Source organism: Neofelis nebulosa, chromosome 13, assembly GCF_028018385.1.
Source record: "Neofelis nebulosa isolate mNeoNeb1 chromosome 13, mNeoNeb1.pri, whole genome shotgun sequence".
Lineage (NCBI taxonomy): Eukaryota > Metazoa > Chordata > Mammalia > Carnivora > Felidae > Neofelis > Neofelis nebulosa.
This window is the reverse complement of record NC_080794.1, coordinates 65,487,102-65,504,318: the sequence shown is the minus strand read 5'-3', so window position 1 is coordinate 65,504,318 and position 17,217 is coordinate 65,487,102. Positions and strand designations below refer to the sequence as shown.

The following is a 17,217-nucleotide window of genomic DNA, read 5'->3' as shown; positions in this document are numbered from 1 at the left end:
GCCACTTTTGCTGCTGTTTCCTTTTTAGGGAAATAAAACACATCACTCGACTCTGTTCCCATGCTTTCCTACTGGTGCTGAGGTCCCACACTACTGGAAAAGTTTCCTAAAACCATACTCCTGCTTCCCCTCATCACACCATCCCTTGACTTCCCTCGAGTCGACAGATAATTTGTTGAATGTCACATTCTTTACATTGCCTTCAAACTCTCCAGCCTCATCATGCTCCATTGTCCTTCTCTCTTACCAAGTCCCAGACATACTGGCGGGTGGTTTTTTGGTTTTTTTGTGGGTTTGTTTGTTTGTTTGTTTGTGTTCCTTAAACACCTCAAGGTCCCTCCTGCCTCAGGGTCTTTGCTCTACCTATTTTCACTGCCTACAATTTTCACATGGTAGAATGACCAGAGCATTGTACAACTCCAAGGAGCACCAAGTGCACAGAATAATATGAATGGTGCCCGTGGACTTGAATAATGTGACAGCCCTGGTTACCACTTTGTCAATGAGTTCAAATGTTATATCTTCAGGGAAACCACCACTGGTTCCCTACTAAACATACCCTCTCCACCCACCTCAGCTCCTACTTCCACTCAGGTGCTCCCTAGCACATCACCCCTGCTGTATTTTCAACACAGCACCTGCACTATCTAAACCTATATAAACCTTTTACATGTTTTTCCTATAAGAATGTAAGATCCATGAGCACAGAAACATTGCCTTCTTACTCCCATGGTACTCTCGGCATGTCACAGAGCACCACACACACATTTAGATAATGTGCACTAAACGCGTACAGAAATCAATTAAAGGTTTATCGTGAGCCAAGCATTGTGCTAGATGCTGGAAGTACTCCACCACCCCGATAAAGCAAAGTTCAGACATTTTTACCAAAATCACACCCCTCCTCTCAAAGGAACGCTCTGACTCTATGAAAATGCTGTGCACTTGGATTATCTTCCCTCTTAGGGGAATAAGGGTCCAGACTGAAGGAATCCTCCCGAAAGAGCTAAATGCTCAGGCTTGATGCTGAACTGAGAGAATTCTTCACCTCCAATGTGAGAATGCTTTCTCAACAGCCAGAGAAACCCCAAAGTTACCAGTGGGAAGCCAATGGATGGTTCTGAGCAGGGGAGTGATATGAGTAAGATGCTGTGGACAACTGCCCTCAGCCACAGAGCTAGCACAGAACTAAGGGATCCATATCAGCAATGTTCCTTCAAAGCTCCAAACCCAAAGGCTCCAGGTGCAGCTACTGCCTTCCTTCTGGGCCTTTTCTCTGCACAAAACCCTGGCCACGGGAATGAAAAATTGTCAGACTGGCTCCAGGAGGGCAAGAATCCAGGATGCCTGCAACCTGATATATTAGAAAAGCTAGAGCAGAAAGGAGAAGGGGTTAGGGCAAGCCACAGCATCGTTGGCTGTCAGTTTTCACTACACTTTCTCCTCTAACCAACCAGCTTTTCAGAAGCATTTAGGAGTCAAATCCATCACAAGCAGAAAGTGCAGCCAGCTGGCTTGACCCCCTGGGATCAGATGGAGAGCCTGGGCCAGGCCCCATTCTCTAGTAGTTACCCCTCCCCACAGGCATGGCTCCTGAGCTCCTGACCTCATGTTAAAAGGCCTGAGATCAGAGTAAGGGAAACCGGTGGTCAGAGGCAGGGCTCCAAGTGTCCCCAGGCATCACAGGGCGGTCAGCCCTGGAAAAACAAAAGCATCTCCTTGACTGGCCTTCTTGTGGCAAAGCCGGTTCTATGACCGGAGCCTCAAGAAGCCTGAGTAACATGGAAGGGAGTAGGAAGGAAAGGGAGCTTTGAAGGCCACTATCTTTTACTAACACACTAATATAGAGCCTGGAGTCCAGTAGAACACGTCCCTCTCAGAAGTTGCTATGAACCCACTTTCTCCCCAACAAATGGGCAACTGGTCTAGCCCCAAACACAGGCCTCGCCATGTTTCTGAGTCTCAGGACTCCTGCTTGAAAAAGCCTTCCACCAGGCTTCAAGGCAGGGACTGCAGAAAAGAAGGCAAGGAGGTTCCGTGTGATGACCTCAGGCTCCGAGGCTGTTATCAGGCCCACCTGCCCATAATGTTTTCCAGTTCAAGGACTCTTCAGCCAAAAAGACTGGAGGCTCCATGAAGACCAGACCAAGAGTATGCTGCCATTAATATATACCCCATGCCCAGAATTGCCCAAGCAGTGACTATCTCTGTACCAAATGAATGGCTGGCCTCCAAACAGGCCAGTGATTAATGCTGAATGAGAATCAAGTGTCCCCACCCATCAATGGGAGACCCAGTGCCAGGAAAGATCTACTATTGTTCAATTATTTGATTCCTGTGTATGGCAGAAAGCCTCACAAGCCCTGAATGACAGCCCATTTATTTCAGGCAATTACCTGAAAAGGATCTCATCCTTTGTGCTTATACTTGTGCTCATACCTATGAAACTTCTGTGCACATTGGGTACGAGGAGCCTGGGGCACTATGTAAGCCATCTCAGTCTTCTGTATCCACACACCCAAGAAAGGGAGAAATAAGGAGACTCATGGTGTCCATTTCCGGGTGATGGTGATCACCAGATCTAATCACCGATCACGTTTCTAAAGGGAAAACAACAGTTGGAACAACACACATCCTCAGGGCTACCACCACCTAGCATGGTGATTTGTATTTAAGGGACTAGGTATTAACTGAGAGGTGGGTAGCCAGCACACCACATTTACTATGGAAACTGCTCCTTATACCTGTGAGAAGTCAATCAGCTAAAGCAGGGGGGCAGGGGGCCGAGAACGAGGAGAATGTAGTTAATGCAACATGGCAATGAGTAGGAACCATCTTCCCAAACAAATGTGCTGTTTTCAGAATTTGGAAACCCTAGCAGCTGTGGGCTGATTGAATTTCGAAAAGAGCATTAGCCATGCAGTGGGGAAGCTTTGAAAGACGTTAACTCCCAAACTGAGGGGACTCGAAAAAGACAGAAGCCCTACACACACCTGGGACAGCAACACTCATCACGAATTACTTATGGAAATCACCGTGAAGATAGATATAGGATCACAGACAAAAGGTGAGAGGATTAGGAATACTTTTTTTTCCTCCCTTCTCTAATTTCCAACATTTTGGGTAAAATGGTTCAACTGTCTTTATGAGTGAAAAAAGCAAACTTATAACTAAAAAGTAACAACAATGATGGATGGAACAAGAGAGGTACAGGCCAGGAAAGTTTTGGATTTTGGAAAATCTTCTCAATGCTGGTTCAATTAAGACGGAGAGTTTGAGGTCTGGCTGGGACCTCAAGGAGCCTGCTGTATTAATTTCTCATCTAAAGCAAGAAGAAACTCACCAGGACCTAGAGTGGAAAGTTTGCTCACAAGTCCTTCTATCATCTGTACTGGAAGGCACAATCAATCTTGAACCTTGGTCTTGAGACTATGGGTCCCAGTACCAGCTACAGATTTTATGGAAGACGCCATGATCGGGGAAAAGGTACAGAATTCACGAGCTAGCCCCAGTTAGTACCAATGGAGACGGAGGAATTCTGATGTGGACTCAGCATCTACTCAGGGCAACTAACTTACTTAATAGCTTGAGAAGTGACCAAAGGGCAAACATGCCAAAAACATGATTAGCCCCACTGTCTGAACCCATAATGTGAGAAAAAGGGTTTGTGTGTTTGGGGGTGAAGTAGGGAGTGGGAGGACGTTAGGAACAGAAACCAAGTCACCAAAGCAGAGATACAGATGGCAGATAAGCAGATGGAAAGATGCTCAACATCATATGTCATCGGGGAATTGCAAACCAATACAACAATGAGATACCAATCCACCCCGATTACAATGGCTAAAATCCAAAACACTGACAATACCAAATGCTGGTGAGCACACAGAATAAGAGGAACTATTATTCGCTGCTGGTAGGGATGCAAAATGGTACAGCCACGTTGGAAGACAGTTTTGCTGTTTCTTACAAAATTAAATACAGTCTTACCATATGATCCAGCAACTTTACTCAAATGAGTTGAAAACATGTCCACACAAAAACCTGCATATAAATGCTTATGGCAGCTTTATTCAAAATTGCCAAAAACTGGAAACAATCAAGATGTCCTTCAATAATAAATAAATTGTAGTACATACACACACAATGAAACATTATTCAGTGATAAAAGGAAATGAGCAAGCCACAAAAAGACTTCAAGGAACCTTAAATGCATATTGCTTGTAAAAAAAAAAAAAAGTCAGTCTGAAAAGGCTATGTTTTGTATGATTCCAACTATGTGACATTTTGGAAAAGGCAACACGGCAAAATAATTAGTAGTCACCAGAGGCTTGGGGAGAGGGAGGAAAGGATGAATAGGCAAAAAACAGCACATTTTTAGGGCAGTGAAACTATTCTGCATGATACTATAATGGTATTTGTCAGGACATGTATTTGCCAAAACTTACAAACCTGGGGGCACCTGGGTGGCCCAGTCAGTTAAGCGTCCGACTTTGGCTCAGGTCATGATCTCACCGCTGGTGATTTTGAGCCCTGCGTCAGGCTCTGTGCTGACAGCTCAGAACCTGGAGCCTACTTCAGATTCTGTGTCTCCCTCTCTCTCTCTGTGTCCCTCCCCCCACTCACACTCTGTGTGTGTGTGTGTGTGTGTGTGTGTGTGTGTGTGTCTCAAGAATAAACATTAAAAAAATATTTTTAAAAAACTTATAAAACTGTATAACACAAAGAGTGAACCCTAATGTAAACTGTGGACATCAGTTAAAAATAATGTATCAGTATTGGTTCATCAATTATAACAAATGTATTGCACTAATGCATGATGTTAGTAACAGGGGAAACAACAAACAAAGTAAAGTAAAGGTGTGTATGGGAACTCTTTGTCCCATTGTTCAATTTTCTGTTAAGCCTAAAGCTGCTCTAGAATATAAAGTCCATTGAATAAAAAAAATCATTACATTTCATTCATAGGTGGAAATTAAGAAACAAAACAAATGAACAAAGAAAAAGAGAGACCAAAAAACAGACTCTTAACTATAGAGAACAAACTGATGGTTACTAGAGGGGAGGTGGGGGGAGGGAGGGGGAATGAGTGAAGTAGGTAAAGGAGATTAAGAGTATATTTATCATGATGAGCACTGAGTAATGTACAAAATTATTGAATCACTATGTTGTTGTACACCTGAAACTAATATAACTCTGTATGTTAACTATACTGGAGTTAAGATTTTTAAAAATAATTAAACAAAATTTTTTGAATGTTTATTTTGGGCAGGGGGCAGAGAAAGAGGGAGAAAGAGAATTCCAAGCAGGCTCTGTGCTGTCAGCGAGGTTCAATCCCACAAACCATGAGATCAGGACGTGAGCCGAAGTTGAACGCTCAACCCGCTGAGCCACCTAGATGCCTCTAAAGTTTTTTTTTGATAAAATTTTTAAAATGGCTAAAATGGTAAATTCTATGTTATATACATTTTACCACAATAAGATAATTAATTAATTACAGAAATTAAAGTGTTTTTTAAAGTAATAAACTAATTTGCATTAATATAAGGACAGAGGGAAAAAAATATCCTCTCCAGGGTAAAAAGACACCTTTATATCAGAAAAAATATCCTTCCCAGATTAGCACTGCAGACGCCCCAGCCAGACGGTGTAGGCACTCCCAACTTTGAAGTGTTCCTCATTTCCACACGCCCTCCCTCCCCAGAGAGAATGATCAGAGACCCCACACATCCTGGTCAGGACACACTCTGGGCTGATGGAATGCTGGGCACATGCCTGGCCACTAAAGAAGCATGACCATGTGAACTTGACACCCAAGCTGGAAGCATCACCTTTGTGCTTTTAAGAGTTGCAGACTTTTCCTGGCAACTTACTAAAAATGACTACACTAAGGCAGCAGAGGCCCTGACTGGAGAGATGACACAGGATCCTGTCACCTACCCTCTAGTTTTACCCTCTTGCCATTACCCAGCAGGACTCTTTCTTCTCTACAAAGTTGCTTCAACATCCAGTTCAACATTTCTGCTACAAAGCACTTCCTGCTTAACTATTCACACTCCATTAAGCCAAGATACTTTTGAACTTAGGTGCACAACTGTAACAGCTGCCCCCCACTCTGCCCCTATGCAAGTAGAGGAAGGGACGGGTGAGGCCTGCTGGAGCCAGACTGCCTGGGTTTACAGCCCAGCTCCAGCATTCACTGGCTGGGTGCACAAGTTCCTTAACATTTCTGTGCCTCAGTTTCCTTACAAAAAAGATATCAATTCCTATCCCACAGAGCTGCTGAGAGAAAGAAATTAGAACAGTGCCTTGCACATAGTGAGAACTAACGTACTTACAATTATTATTACATATTTTGAGTTTCTCAAAGCGCTGAAGTTCACAGGGTGAGGGGAGGCAGCCTCAAAGCCACAGAAATCAGGCAAAGCCAAAAACACTGCTCCCAGCCCCAAACCTCATTGTCTTCTTTCCCAGGGTCTCGGCCCCTTTTATCAAGCAGATGTTGGGTGTTTTGAGGACAGAAGGTAAGTGTAACTTCTCATTGTCCCCCCACCCCTCTCCAAACACATCACCTTCCCAAATGTTCTGTCTGACCGGGACCCTCGAGATAGTTTTGCTGGGGAGGTGTGCTGTGCAGCTCCAGGCTCTGTGTCAGAAAGCTCGGCAAGCAGGGCGGCGAGCTACAAAGGTACATGCCGCGCGAGGAGACCATGCCTGTGGAGCTCGGGTCAGAGAGGACAAGGTCACATTGCACACATACCTTGGGACCCGACATCAGAACTACACTACTGAAATAGAAAAGGTAGCTGAGTGGGATACCTCAGAGGCAGGATGGAAGAATGAATTGAGGAATCAAAGATTAAAGTCCAGAGTCATGAGCTCTGAGTCAGAATTCTGGGCAAGGCAAACGCTGGCAAACTGAGACCCAGAACACGGCCGGTGCAAGGAGCAGCAATCGACATGGAAAAAGCTTTATGTGTGGAAGACGGGAGACTAGCAGGGCAGGCTGAACAGGGAAGATTCCTGGGACTGAGAGATCCAATCATGTAAAACCCATAAAGGCTTCCAAGTCTTTGTTTCTCTCTGTGGAAAGAGAAGGAAATCTTCCAGTGCTGACCAGCCCAGTGTCGCTGTGAGTAGCAGTCACTCCTGATAATCAGGCTGCTCAAACTTTTTAAAGTGAGTTTGACTGGGCCAGCTCAAGGAACCTCTTCCCAATTGTCCGCTATCTGAATTGTCTCAACTGTCTGAACTGAAATGTCTGGAATCCTTACCCCATGAAGGAAGAGATGATCCACACTGCAAATGAAATGCTTTTTCAGGCCACATACCCACACAGATCTGCTGGGAGCCCCACACTTCCTTAGGTCTTCCTGAGGTTACAAAAGAAACAGAATTCTCAACATTTCAAAACTCGGAGATCTGGGCCCTGAAATCCAACCCAAAGTGGTGGTTTCAGCTTCAAGAATTCTAGCCCTGCTGCTGGCCGTTACTCTCTGGGCAAGGACCAATGGCACCCCACTTTCTCTAGGTAGTCCAGACCCTCTGCCCTTAGCAGAGAGCACCACCATTTCACACGGTCCTCCCAAAACTTAACGCCTCTGGGATGAAAGGCTGAGGGGACCAAAGCTTCAGGGAGGCCTGTCCTGCCATGAGCCTACAGAGCACTTCCTCAGCCTGCTGTGCCAGCCAGGAGGAGGGCCAGGGCCTGCCATCTGTGGGTGGCTTACAGAAGGGGTTCCGGTTGTCAGTTTCTCGAGAGCTCTGGGAAGAAAGCAAAGGCTTGACCAGAGGATGGACCACGCTCCCAGGACAGGTGTGTTATGGCAAAGGCAGGATTTCCACTGGAAACCCCAGGGGATGAAATGACACATTAAAAAGTTCCTGCAAACCCAGCTTTAAGGAGGGAAAATTAGCATTTCCCAACTGCAGGGGACCAAGGCCACACAAACAACAAGTGGAAAAGTTAATCTGTATCCAGTATTTTAATAAATAACTCATTGGTACAGAACCCAACCTGAAGGGAACCTGAAGGGAAAAGGAGGTCCTCTACCAACCCAGCAGGGGCAGCCACAGAAAGCCAGGCAACAGCAGTTCCAGCCCCAAGGGGAGCAAGAACAACTCCAAACTCCAGACATACCCACCAAGAAGCCAGCGTTTGTGGGGCAGGGCCCAGATCGACCATGGGAGGTAGAGGTGAGGCTCTAGCCTGTGGAGCGGCCAGCCTGTGGGCCAACACCACACAGAGTCTGTCTTTGGAACCAGCCAACATGTACAGCAGATGACCTGCTCAGTGGAATCCCACCAGGGAAATTGGCCTGAGATCACAAATACACTGTGCAACTGGCCAGCCTCTTGCACCCTGGTTAGGCCTCCTGTCGTTTGGGTCCAGCTAGGGCTGCTGGAAGCACCAGGGCAGCTAGAAATCCCCACAGAGAGTGGTGCTGAAGCCACCTCTTCCACAGCCCTGCAAATCTTCACGTCCCAGTACACAGCTGCCGGCCACAAAGGGAAGGGCCAGAGCTGGAAGCTTCCAACAAGCACTTGGCAGCTGACGCTCACACCTCCCAGCCCAGGGGAAGAGCAACACGACAATCCCGGCCGCTAAAGTCAGCTGAGGGGAGCCTTTGGGGTTCCTAGAAAAGCACTCCATTCTTGCCCGTGGCTGCCCGGAGCTGGAACTTGTTCCATCTCTCCAACTTCAGAAAGAGTCTCTTAAGAGCTTTTTAATTCAAACAAGTGCTCTCTTGTCCTGTTTCCTTTGGTGAATGTGAAGAGGGAAAGAACCTGGCCATCTCAGGGCTCATGCAACCAGCTTGCTCTTCACTCCTTTTAGGGCTACCAGGGTGGGGGTCCCCTCCTGCTCCCAAAGCAAGCCTGCTAGGAGCAAGAAGAAATGCAAGGGACCCCTGGACTTCTGCTTGTCCTTATCCTCGACAAGCTGTGAGAAGGGAAGATCTTAATGGGAGGAGGCACGCTGTAGGCATTTAATAAATGCCAGTAACTCATTAAAATGGAAAGACAGGGACGCCTCGGTAGCTCAGTCAGTTGAGCATCTGACTTTGGCTCAGGTCATGATCTCACAGTTCGTGGGTTCGAGCCCTACTTTGGGCTCGCTAATGTCAGCCTGTCGGCATGGAGCCCGCTTGGGATCCTCTATCCCCCTCTCTCTGCCCCTCCCCTGCTTGTGCTCTCCAAAAAATAAATAAATATTTTTTAAATAAATATTTAAAAATAGGTAAATAAATAAAATAAGATAAAATGCAAAGGCAATACAGCATAGTGGTTCAGAATACAAGCTGTGGGATCACTAGACATGGCTTCTAATTTACCACCAATGCAGTAAGTTCACTAAGCCTAAATGCCTGTATCTATAAGCAAGATGTAATAAGAATTCCTTGTGTCGTAGAATTACTATAGGGATTACATAAAGGGATAACTTTATAAAAAGAATTTAGCACTAACCTGGAATATAGTAAAAGCTAAAAAAAAAAAAAAGTTTGCTTATGTTATTAGGTTAAAAACAAACAATATCCATGCATTCCTTTCTTCCCATTCATGAAAGAGAGCTTAGGAGAGTGGGGACTCTGGGAGACCCTGCCACTCTCATTTGGTTGTTGTATGGTCTTTAGCAGCCTGCTGTACTTTCCTCCACTTACAATTAAGGGACATGGACTAGATCAGTGTTTCCTATTTGTCTGTGACAATAATAGTACTGAATCAGGGGCACCTGGTGACTCAGTTGGTTAAGCGTCTGACTTTGGCGCAGGTCATGATCTCACAGTTCGTGAGTTCAAGCCCCGCATCAGACTCTGTGCTGACAGCTCAGAGCCTGAGGCCTGCTTTGAATTCTGTGTTTCCCTCTCTCCCTGCCCTCCCTTGCTTGCGCTCTGTCTCTCTCTCTCTCAAAAATAAATAAACATTAAAATAATTAAAAAAAAAATAATAGTACTGAATCATTTTTTTTTTAAGTTCCCTTTACAATTCACTTTCAATTTTTCTAATCATGTCTAGGGCCAGGCTTTATTTGGTGTTAGTGTATCTTTTTAATACCTCTCTCATACTTGCTTATCTCTTGAACAAAGAGAATGCTGGCCGGGGCACCTGGGTGGCTCAGTCGGTTGAACATCCGACTTCGGCTCAGGTCACGATCTCGCAGTTTGTGAGTTTAAGCCCCGCATCAGGCTCTGCGCTGACAGCTCAGAGCCTGAAGCCTGCTTCAGATTCTGTCTCTCCCTCTCTCTCTGCCCCTCCCTTGCTCACACTCTGTCAATCTCTCTCTCAAAAATAAATAAACATTAAAAAAAACTTAAAAAAAAAAAAAGAAAGCTGGCCTCAGATTTAGAATCTTCTGTGACAGGCCACAGTACTAAATCAGAATTTAATAATATTGCTTTGTTATCACTGCATTTATTTCTATAGTTACCTTTAAATTATGGCAAGTGATACTGGTTTCCATACATGGTAGTGACTGAACTTTTATTTATTTATTTATTTAAAAAAAATTTTTTTTAACGTTTATTTATTTTTGAGACAGAGAGAAACAGAGCATGAATGGGGGAGGGTCAGAGAGAGAGGGAGACACAGAATCCGAAACAGGCTCCAGGCTCTGAGCGGTCAGCACAGAGCCCGATGCGGGGCTCAAACTCACAAACTGTGAGATCATGACCTGAGCTGAAGTCGGACACTTAACCGACTGAGCCACCCAGGCGCCCCATGACTGAACTTTAAAATATATATTTAATATATATTAAACTTTTAAAAATATATTTATAATAATAGTTTTTAAAAGGGAGAGTCAGTTAGTTTGTTGATTTTCAGTGAGCTCTATGCCCAACGTGGGGCTTGAACCCATGACCACAACATCAAGAATATCACGTTCCTCCCACTGAACCAGCCAGGCACTCCAAAAGGGGGGTTAAAGAGAACATAGAATAGATGATCTTACTACATGGCAAAAATCATGAAGGCAGCACTAGAAGTTTGGGAAACACTGGGCCAGAAGATTTTTAAAGTCCCCTCAATCCTGACAGTGAGTGCTGGCACTCTGAAGTGTCAGGTTGCAGATTCCCCCTGTGCCGTTCCTACTGGCCTGCAGCTTGCAAATGCCTCTCAAACTTCACCTCCTCCCTGGAGCTTCTTCCAATCCAGCAGCTTGACTAAAAGTCACGCCCTCTACTCTGCTCCCAGGTCATGTTCTTCAGCCATGGATTACGGCATTTATTACCCAGTACTATAAGCCTCTCTTTATATTCATCTCCCCTCTAGAACATGACCTCCTTAAGATAGGAATTACATCTTGGCATTTTATCCCTCAGACACCTATTAGGATGTTCTGTGTCTGGTACAAAATAGGTGCTTGACGAATGTATGCTGAATAAATGAACCAATGCTTTGGCCCTTTTTTCACTGAATGGAAAGAGAAAAGACAGTGGGAGAAGAGCATTACCAGAGACTCATTTGCCATAATTCCAATTCAACATTTCTTAGCATTTAAACTGGATGATAGAACACTCACCTTTCTAACCTCAACTTCAAACACTAAATTAAATAAGAATTTTTAAATCTGTTTCAAAGAGGCCTTGCCACATGAAATGTTTGGAAAAGCAAACTTTTCTTTAAGAAACTTACCAGGATGGAGAAGAGACCAGTCACACCAGCACAAGGCCAATTACAAAGGTACTTTTGACTTCTGTAACATAGACCAGAACTGGGTAAATATCCAAGAACACTCCTTCCATGTCCTTCTAGATGTAGGACATAATATCAGAAAACACTAGATTCCAGTGGTGAGATACAGCCCAAATGGAGATCTCACTATTGTCATAAATGACATACAAATATCAAAGTGTTTTATCAGACAGAAATTGTACACATATAAAGGGGTACTTTCAAACATGAAAAAACAGTAAGGAAGGCCGTCTTTAAAATTCAGAGGTTGCCCCCTGTGAAATATGGAGCTTTCTCAATTATGTTCTTCTTGTCACTTTAGGCCTTGGACCCATACCCGATAAGCAGATAGAGTGTAAGAGGCTTTAACCCAAATAGGAAATGATATTCCTTTGACTGGAATAAATCTGTCAACAAAAAGGTACAGGCTCACTGCACTCTGCAGGTTCTTATTAAAAATATACATTAAAGTCCAGCATAGTGCCTTTACTCCCCACATCTGTTTGCTATTTTATCTCCATTATTAATACTGTAATGCAGGGTCCCCATTCAGGCAAGATTAATTCACTGTTCCCAAAGCCTTCTGCTGACATTGCAATGGATCTGTTTGGAAGGCTGTAAAGGCAGGCCCAGGCATTGCTCTCAACATGTGATCAGTAAGGAGATGAGGCCTGCACCCCCAGCTTAACAAGAGAGAAGAGGAAGTTGGATTGGACCTGTGATCAGAGAGGTAAAGTAGCCCAGTGGTTAAGAGCTCAGACTTTGGACTCAAGACAGCTCAAGTGAATCCTAGTTCTTTTATTTTAGGCAATTCATTTACCCCTAAGTGACTCCGTTTTCTCATCTATAAAACGGAGATAACAAAAGAACCTGGTAAGATTGCAAAGTATTTGATGCAATGATAAAGAAGCTAGTAAGAACTACAAAAAGCAAAAAAAAAAAAAAAAAAAAAAAAAAAGATTATTATCATCTTCTTCATCATGATACCATGATCATCTCCAGAACCAGCCTCTTATGCTGAGGCAGGGCAGGAAGAACCCTGCTAGTCTTTCAACCTACACATGCTAAGTAGTCATCACCAAGATACCAAAATGATAGTATAGGAGGCAAAAGGGGACAAGAAACAAAAAAACAGGAGAGGCTATGATAACAGAAATAGAATCAGCTCTTGATTAACCATGCTAACAAGGGGGAAGAGAAGGAAAACATTTATTTGTTTGTTTGTTTTGAGAGAGAGGGCGCAAGTGAGCGAGGGACAGTGAGAGAGGGAGGGAGAGAGAAACCCATGAGGGGCAAAGAGAGAGAGAAGGAGAGAGAAGCAGGGCTCACCGAAAGTGGGGCTCAAGCTTGCCCGAAGCAGAGAAGCAGGGCTTGTGCTCACCAGATGCAGGGCTCAACTCATGAACCGTAAGATCATGACCTGAGCCAAAGTCAGATGCTTAGCTGATGAGCCGCCCAGGTGCCCAAGAAAACATTTGAATTGAAGAAAAGAATCCCTCCCATGATAAGGTGTAGATGGAAACAAAAAAAAAAAATTTGTTTTAATTACAGACAGTAACTTACTGGAGTACATGATATAATTGTTTAAGAAATGGGAGAGCACAGTCATTAAGAATATGAACTCTGGATGGGTGCTGGGGTGGCACAGTCGGTTAAGCATCCGACTCGTGATCTCGGCTCAGGTCATGATCTCATGGTTCATGGGTTCAAGCCCCATATTAGGCTCTGAGCTGATGGCACAGAGCCTGCTTGGGATTCTGTCTCTCCTCTCTGCCCCTTCCCTGCTCGTGTGCTCTCTCCCTCAAAATAAACTTAAAAAAAAATTTTTTTTTTAAAAAAACAGTATGAACTCTGGAGCCAAAATGCCTGCATTAGAATCCTGCTCCACCACTTCTAAGCTGCGTGACCTTAAGCAAGTTATAGATTCTCTTTGTGTCTCAGTTTCCTGATCCATAAAATGGGGCATATATGAGCATCTACCAGTATTACATGACTGTGTTGAAAATAAAATTAATTAGGGGCGCCTGGGTGGCGCAGTCGGTTAAGCGTCCGACTTCAGCCAGGTCACGATCTCGCGATCCGTGAGTTCGAGCCCCGCGTCAGGCTCTGGGCTGATGGCTCGGAGCCTGGAGCCTGTTTCCGATTCTGTGTCTCCCTCTCTCTCTGCCCCTCCCCCGTTCATGCTCTGTCTCTCTCTGTCCCAAAAATAAATAAAATAAATAAATAAATAAAATAAAAAAAAAAGAAAAGAAAATTAATTTATATATACAAAGTGAAGAGAAGAATACCTGGCTCATCATTAATACTTAATAAATGTTAGCTTTCATTATTGTTAATGTAACTTATTTTTTAGCGGACTTAACACTAAGTTGATGTTTAACTTAATATTAAAAATTGTTTAAATTCAGTAGTTATAGAGGGAAGTGGAGGAGGCAGGTATGTACAGAAATGTAGAGGACAGAAATGTGCAGGGCAGAAAATGGGACTAGACTAGACTAGAATAAAAAATGTACTATAGATAATCTGAGTACAGACAACCGCAGGTTAAAAGGAAGTAGACAAGGAGTAGATAAGATCAACAGAAGGATAGAGATGGATATATTCATAATAAAGCAAGTAGGTAAAATGTTAATTGCAGAATCTAGGTGGTGGGTATTTGTGTGTTCACTATAAAATTCTTTCAACTTTGCTTTATGTTTAAAATTCTTCATAATAAGCTAGAGGGAATAAAACAAGTAGACCTAAAAGCATCAACTCAAATTCTGTGTCATAGCTATGCTGACTGTCCTCTGGGCTCAAACACCAAAGCAAGCTTAGAAAAATCTGATGGTTTTGGAACACTTGCTCATCATCAACACTGTCCCACACCAGATGAGCAGAGCTCGGGTGCTGACGTGGATCACTCTGGCATACGCAGATATAAGCAGAGGGCAGAAACCCAGAGGTTCCACCTGAAAAATGCCAACTTCACAGAACTATGACATTATCACCCCTGCTGAGGGAAACCCCAGAAATAAGGCTCAAGGCTAAGAAACAGACAGGTGGAGGGTGGGCGGGTGTCACACACTCACTCATGGACTCTGCTGTCACCATAGAGATCACTCAGGCCAAAGCTGATGTAGTGCCAGTGTTCAGGGATATTGGCAGAAGGGCTCCCCACGTTCCTGTACATGCTAACATAGTCCAAGGGGTCTGGGCCGCCCAACCTGCAAAACACAAAACACAAGGGAGTCAGTGTGAGTCTGAAAGCAGACAATGTGAAGCTAAGCAGTTATGCCTTACAAATCTAAAGACCCCATCGCGGAGGAACCTGGGATGAAAGATAACTAAAAGGAGGCCATACCTCTCTGGGATAAGACCAAGGGATGGGCAGCTAGAAACTGCCCGATTCCGTAAGCACAAGAGGCTCCCTTCTCCTGTCCCCTATATGCAGGAACTCTTTTAGAAATAAAACAGAGTGGGTGGTTGTCCCTTTTGATTGCTCCTGTTTCAAATTACCAATCCCAAACGGGATTGGAAGGGATTATCTCTCTTCCATGGCGCCCGTAAACATGCCAAGCTTCAAAGCAAGAGGTGCATTAGTCAATCAATTGGCTTCTGTTGAAAGACCATCCTGAGCATCCCCAATGGGCATTGTTCCTGGAAGCAGAGGCTCAGCTCCACTCCTGCCTCTTAGACAGCTAATTCCTGAAAGACTATATTGTGCCCTATGTTAATTACAGTTTGTTCTAAACAAACCCAATGCTTCTAGACCCCAGCCTGCACCCCACAGACCAAAGCTCGTCTTTTATCATGCAAGTGACAAAGGCCAAACTTAGGCTAGCCCAGCTCTGCACAGAGAACCGCAGCAGGCCAGGCTGAGCCTTGTGAGTGCCTGCATTTGGAAGATGATCCTAGGAGACTGTTGCCTCAAAGGTAGAGCTAGAATATTAAATGATTTGGGGCCTCTGAGGACCACATTAAACTTCCCCCATAATTCCAACAGAGAAGCAGCTGAGGAAGAGATTCAGTCATTATCTCACTCTGAGGATTTAATTCCATAAGGGTTTATTCCTTTATTCCTTTAGTAGAGCAATTAGTGCTCTTTAAAAAAAAAAAAAAAAAAAAATCCTATGTTTCTTCAGAATGAATAGGGAAACTTGGTAGACTTGAGAAACAGACTAAATGGAACCATCAGCGGAAGGAAGTCTGCATTTAGCCCACAAACACTCTGCATTTGAGCTGCCTTGGACATCTGACTGTTTCACAGACTGCAAAAACTCTGCCTGCCCCTGGGACATTGATGGAGTGCACTTTGCAATTGGGATCATATGCTGAAGGAACGCTAATGATCAAATAAAATACATGTTACATGTGATCCCAGCACGTGTGCCAGTATCATGCAATTTAAATACTATTTAAAACTAGTAGGTCTGGTTTCATCCTCCTTTGTCAGGGTATTACTTGCCTTTATAGAAATCCTTATTCTCTGCTAGGAAATGCTGTGTTATTTATAGAACTTGTAAGAGAGTTGCTACAAATAGCTAAGAATATGAACTGAGTGGATCAGGAAAGGGGACAAATCTCTGTGTCTTCCCTTAACTGTGATTTGGCCAAATCATGAGACTATTTCCACAACCAGTTGGATACAGAAAAGTTTGCTAGGGAAAGGAGGAAACAAAAGGGTAGCTACCCCAAGAAGAACCACATGGTAGTTGCCGAACCCCAGAACAGATGGGAGTGCCTACAGGCTCCATATCTGCTTGGGTTTCCTGCTGCAAATTCCCAATCTTGCTCCTTCTTCAGCCTAGGTCCATCCAGCAACAAGTAGAAAAGAGTATCTACAGTTCCATACTCTATCTGCCACACCCCTGCAGCCCTCTTTCTGGCCAAGTCTCTCAGAGGATATAGCATCACGTAATGAGGCTTTATCTTAAAACTATAACTGCAGGGAATAACCAAGAGTCAGACAAAATTAACCTTGTCCCAAGCACAGAGTGTTCTGTTCTTACTCATAAACCTGATGGGAAACAGATGAGTATATAGAAAATAATCACATTTTGCACTTAGAAAAAGATGTTATCCAAGGACCCAGAGAATCCCTTGATGCTCTTCCTTGAACTTACTTCCTTGAACACCTAACTACACCCCACAAGGCAGTTGCAGGACTGTAGTGACTCCAGGTCACTCCATGCTGTCAGCCTCTACATCCTCCTACTGACACACGAAACTGGCCTCAGCCCTAGCCAGTCTAGTTTCTGCCACCTCCAGATGAAGTTAAGAGGTTATCCTGGAGAAGACTCAGCCCTAAAGGGAAAGGTAACCAGCAAAGACATCCATTCTATCAACCTCCCCCTTTGGGTCTACCTGCCCCGTTGGCCACATTCCAAGCTGCTTCCTGAAGAGACAGTCTTTCAGGACTCAATGAAGGGGATCATCTAACACAATGCATGAATGCGGTTCTGGACAGATTCAACCAATTCCTCAGTCAATTTGGTCCAGAAAGACCATGAAGACAGGCTCTTTGTCAGAGTCCCTATAACACCTGTTTTGCCCAGAGGCTGCAGAAAG

At 44.2% G+C, this 17,217-nt stretch overlaps 1 protein-coding gene across 6 annotated transcripts in view; it reads right to left on the bottom strand.

The window, feature by feature from the left end:
• The window catches only part of SUFU (SUFU negative regulator of hedgehog signaling), a 126,948-nt gene that overhangs the window by 108,325 nt on the left and 1,406 nt on the right, over window positions 1–17,217 (bottom strand). For all 6 annotated transcript variants that reach the window (XM_058697612.1, XM_058697616.1, XM_058697613.1 and 3 more), the window contains exon 2: window positions 14,739–14,873. In XM_058697612.1, coding sequence (XP_058553595.1) covers window positions 14,739–14,873 — 135 coding nt within the window. The remainder of the gene's footprint in view (window positions 1–14,738; window positions 14,874–17,217) is intronic.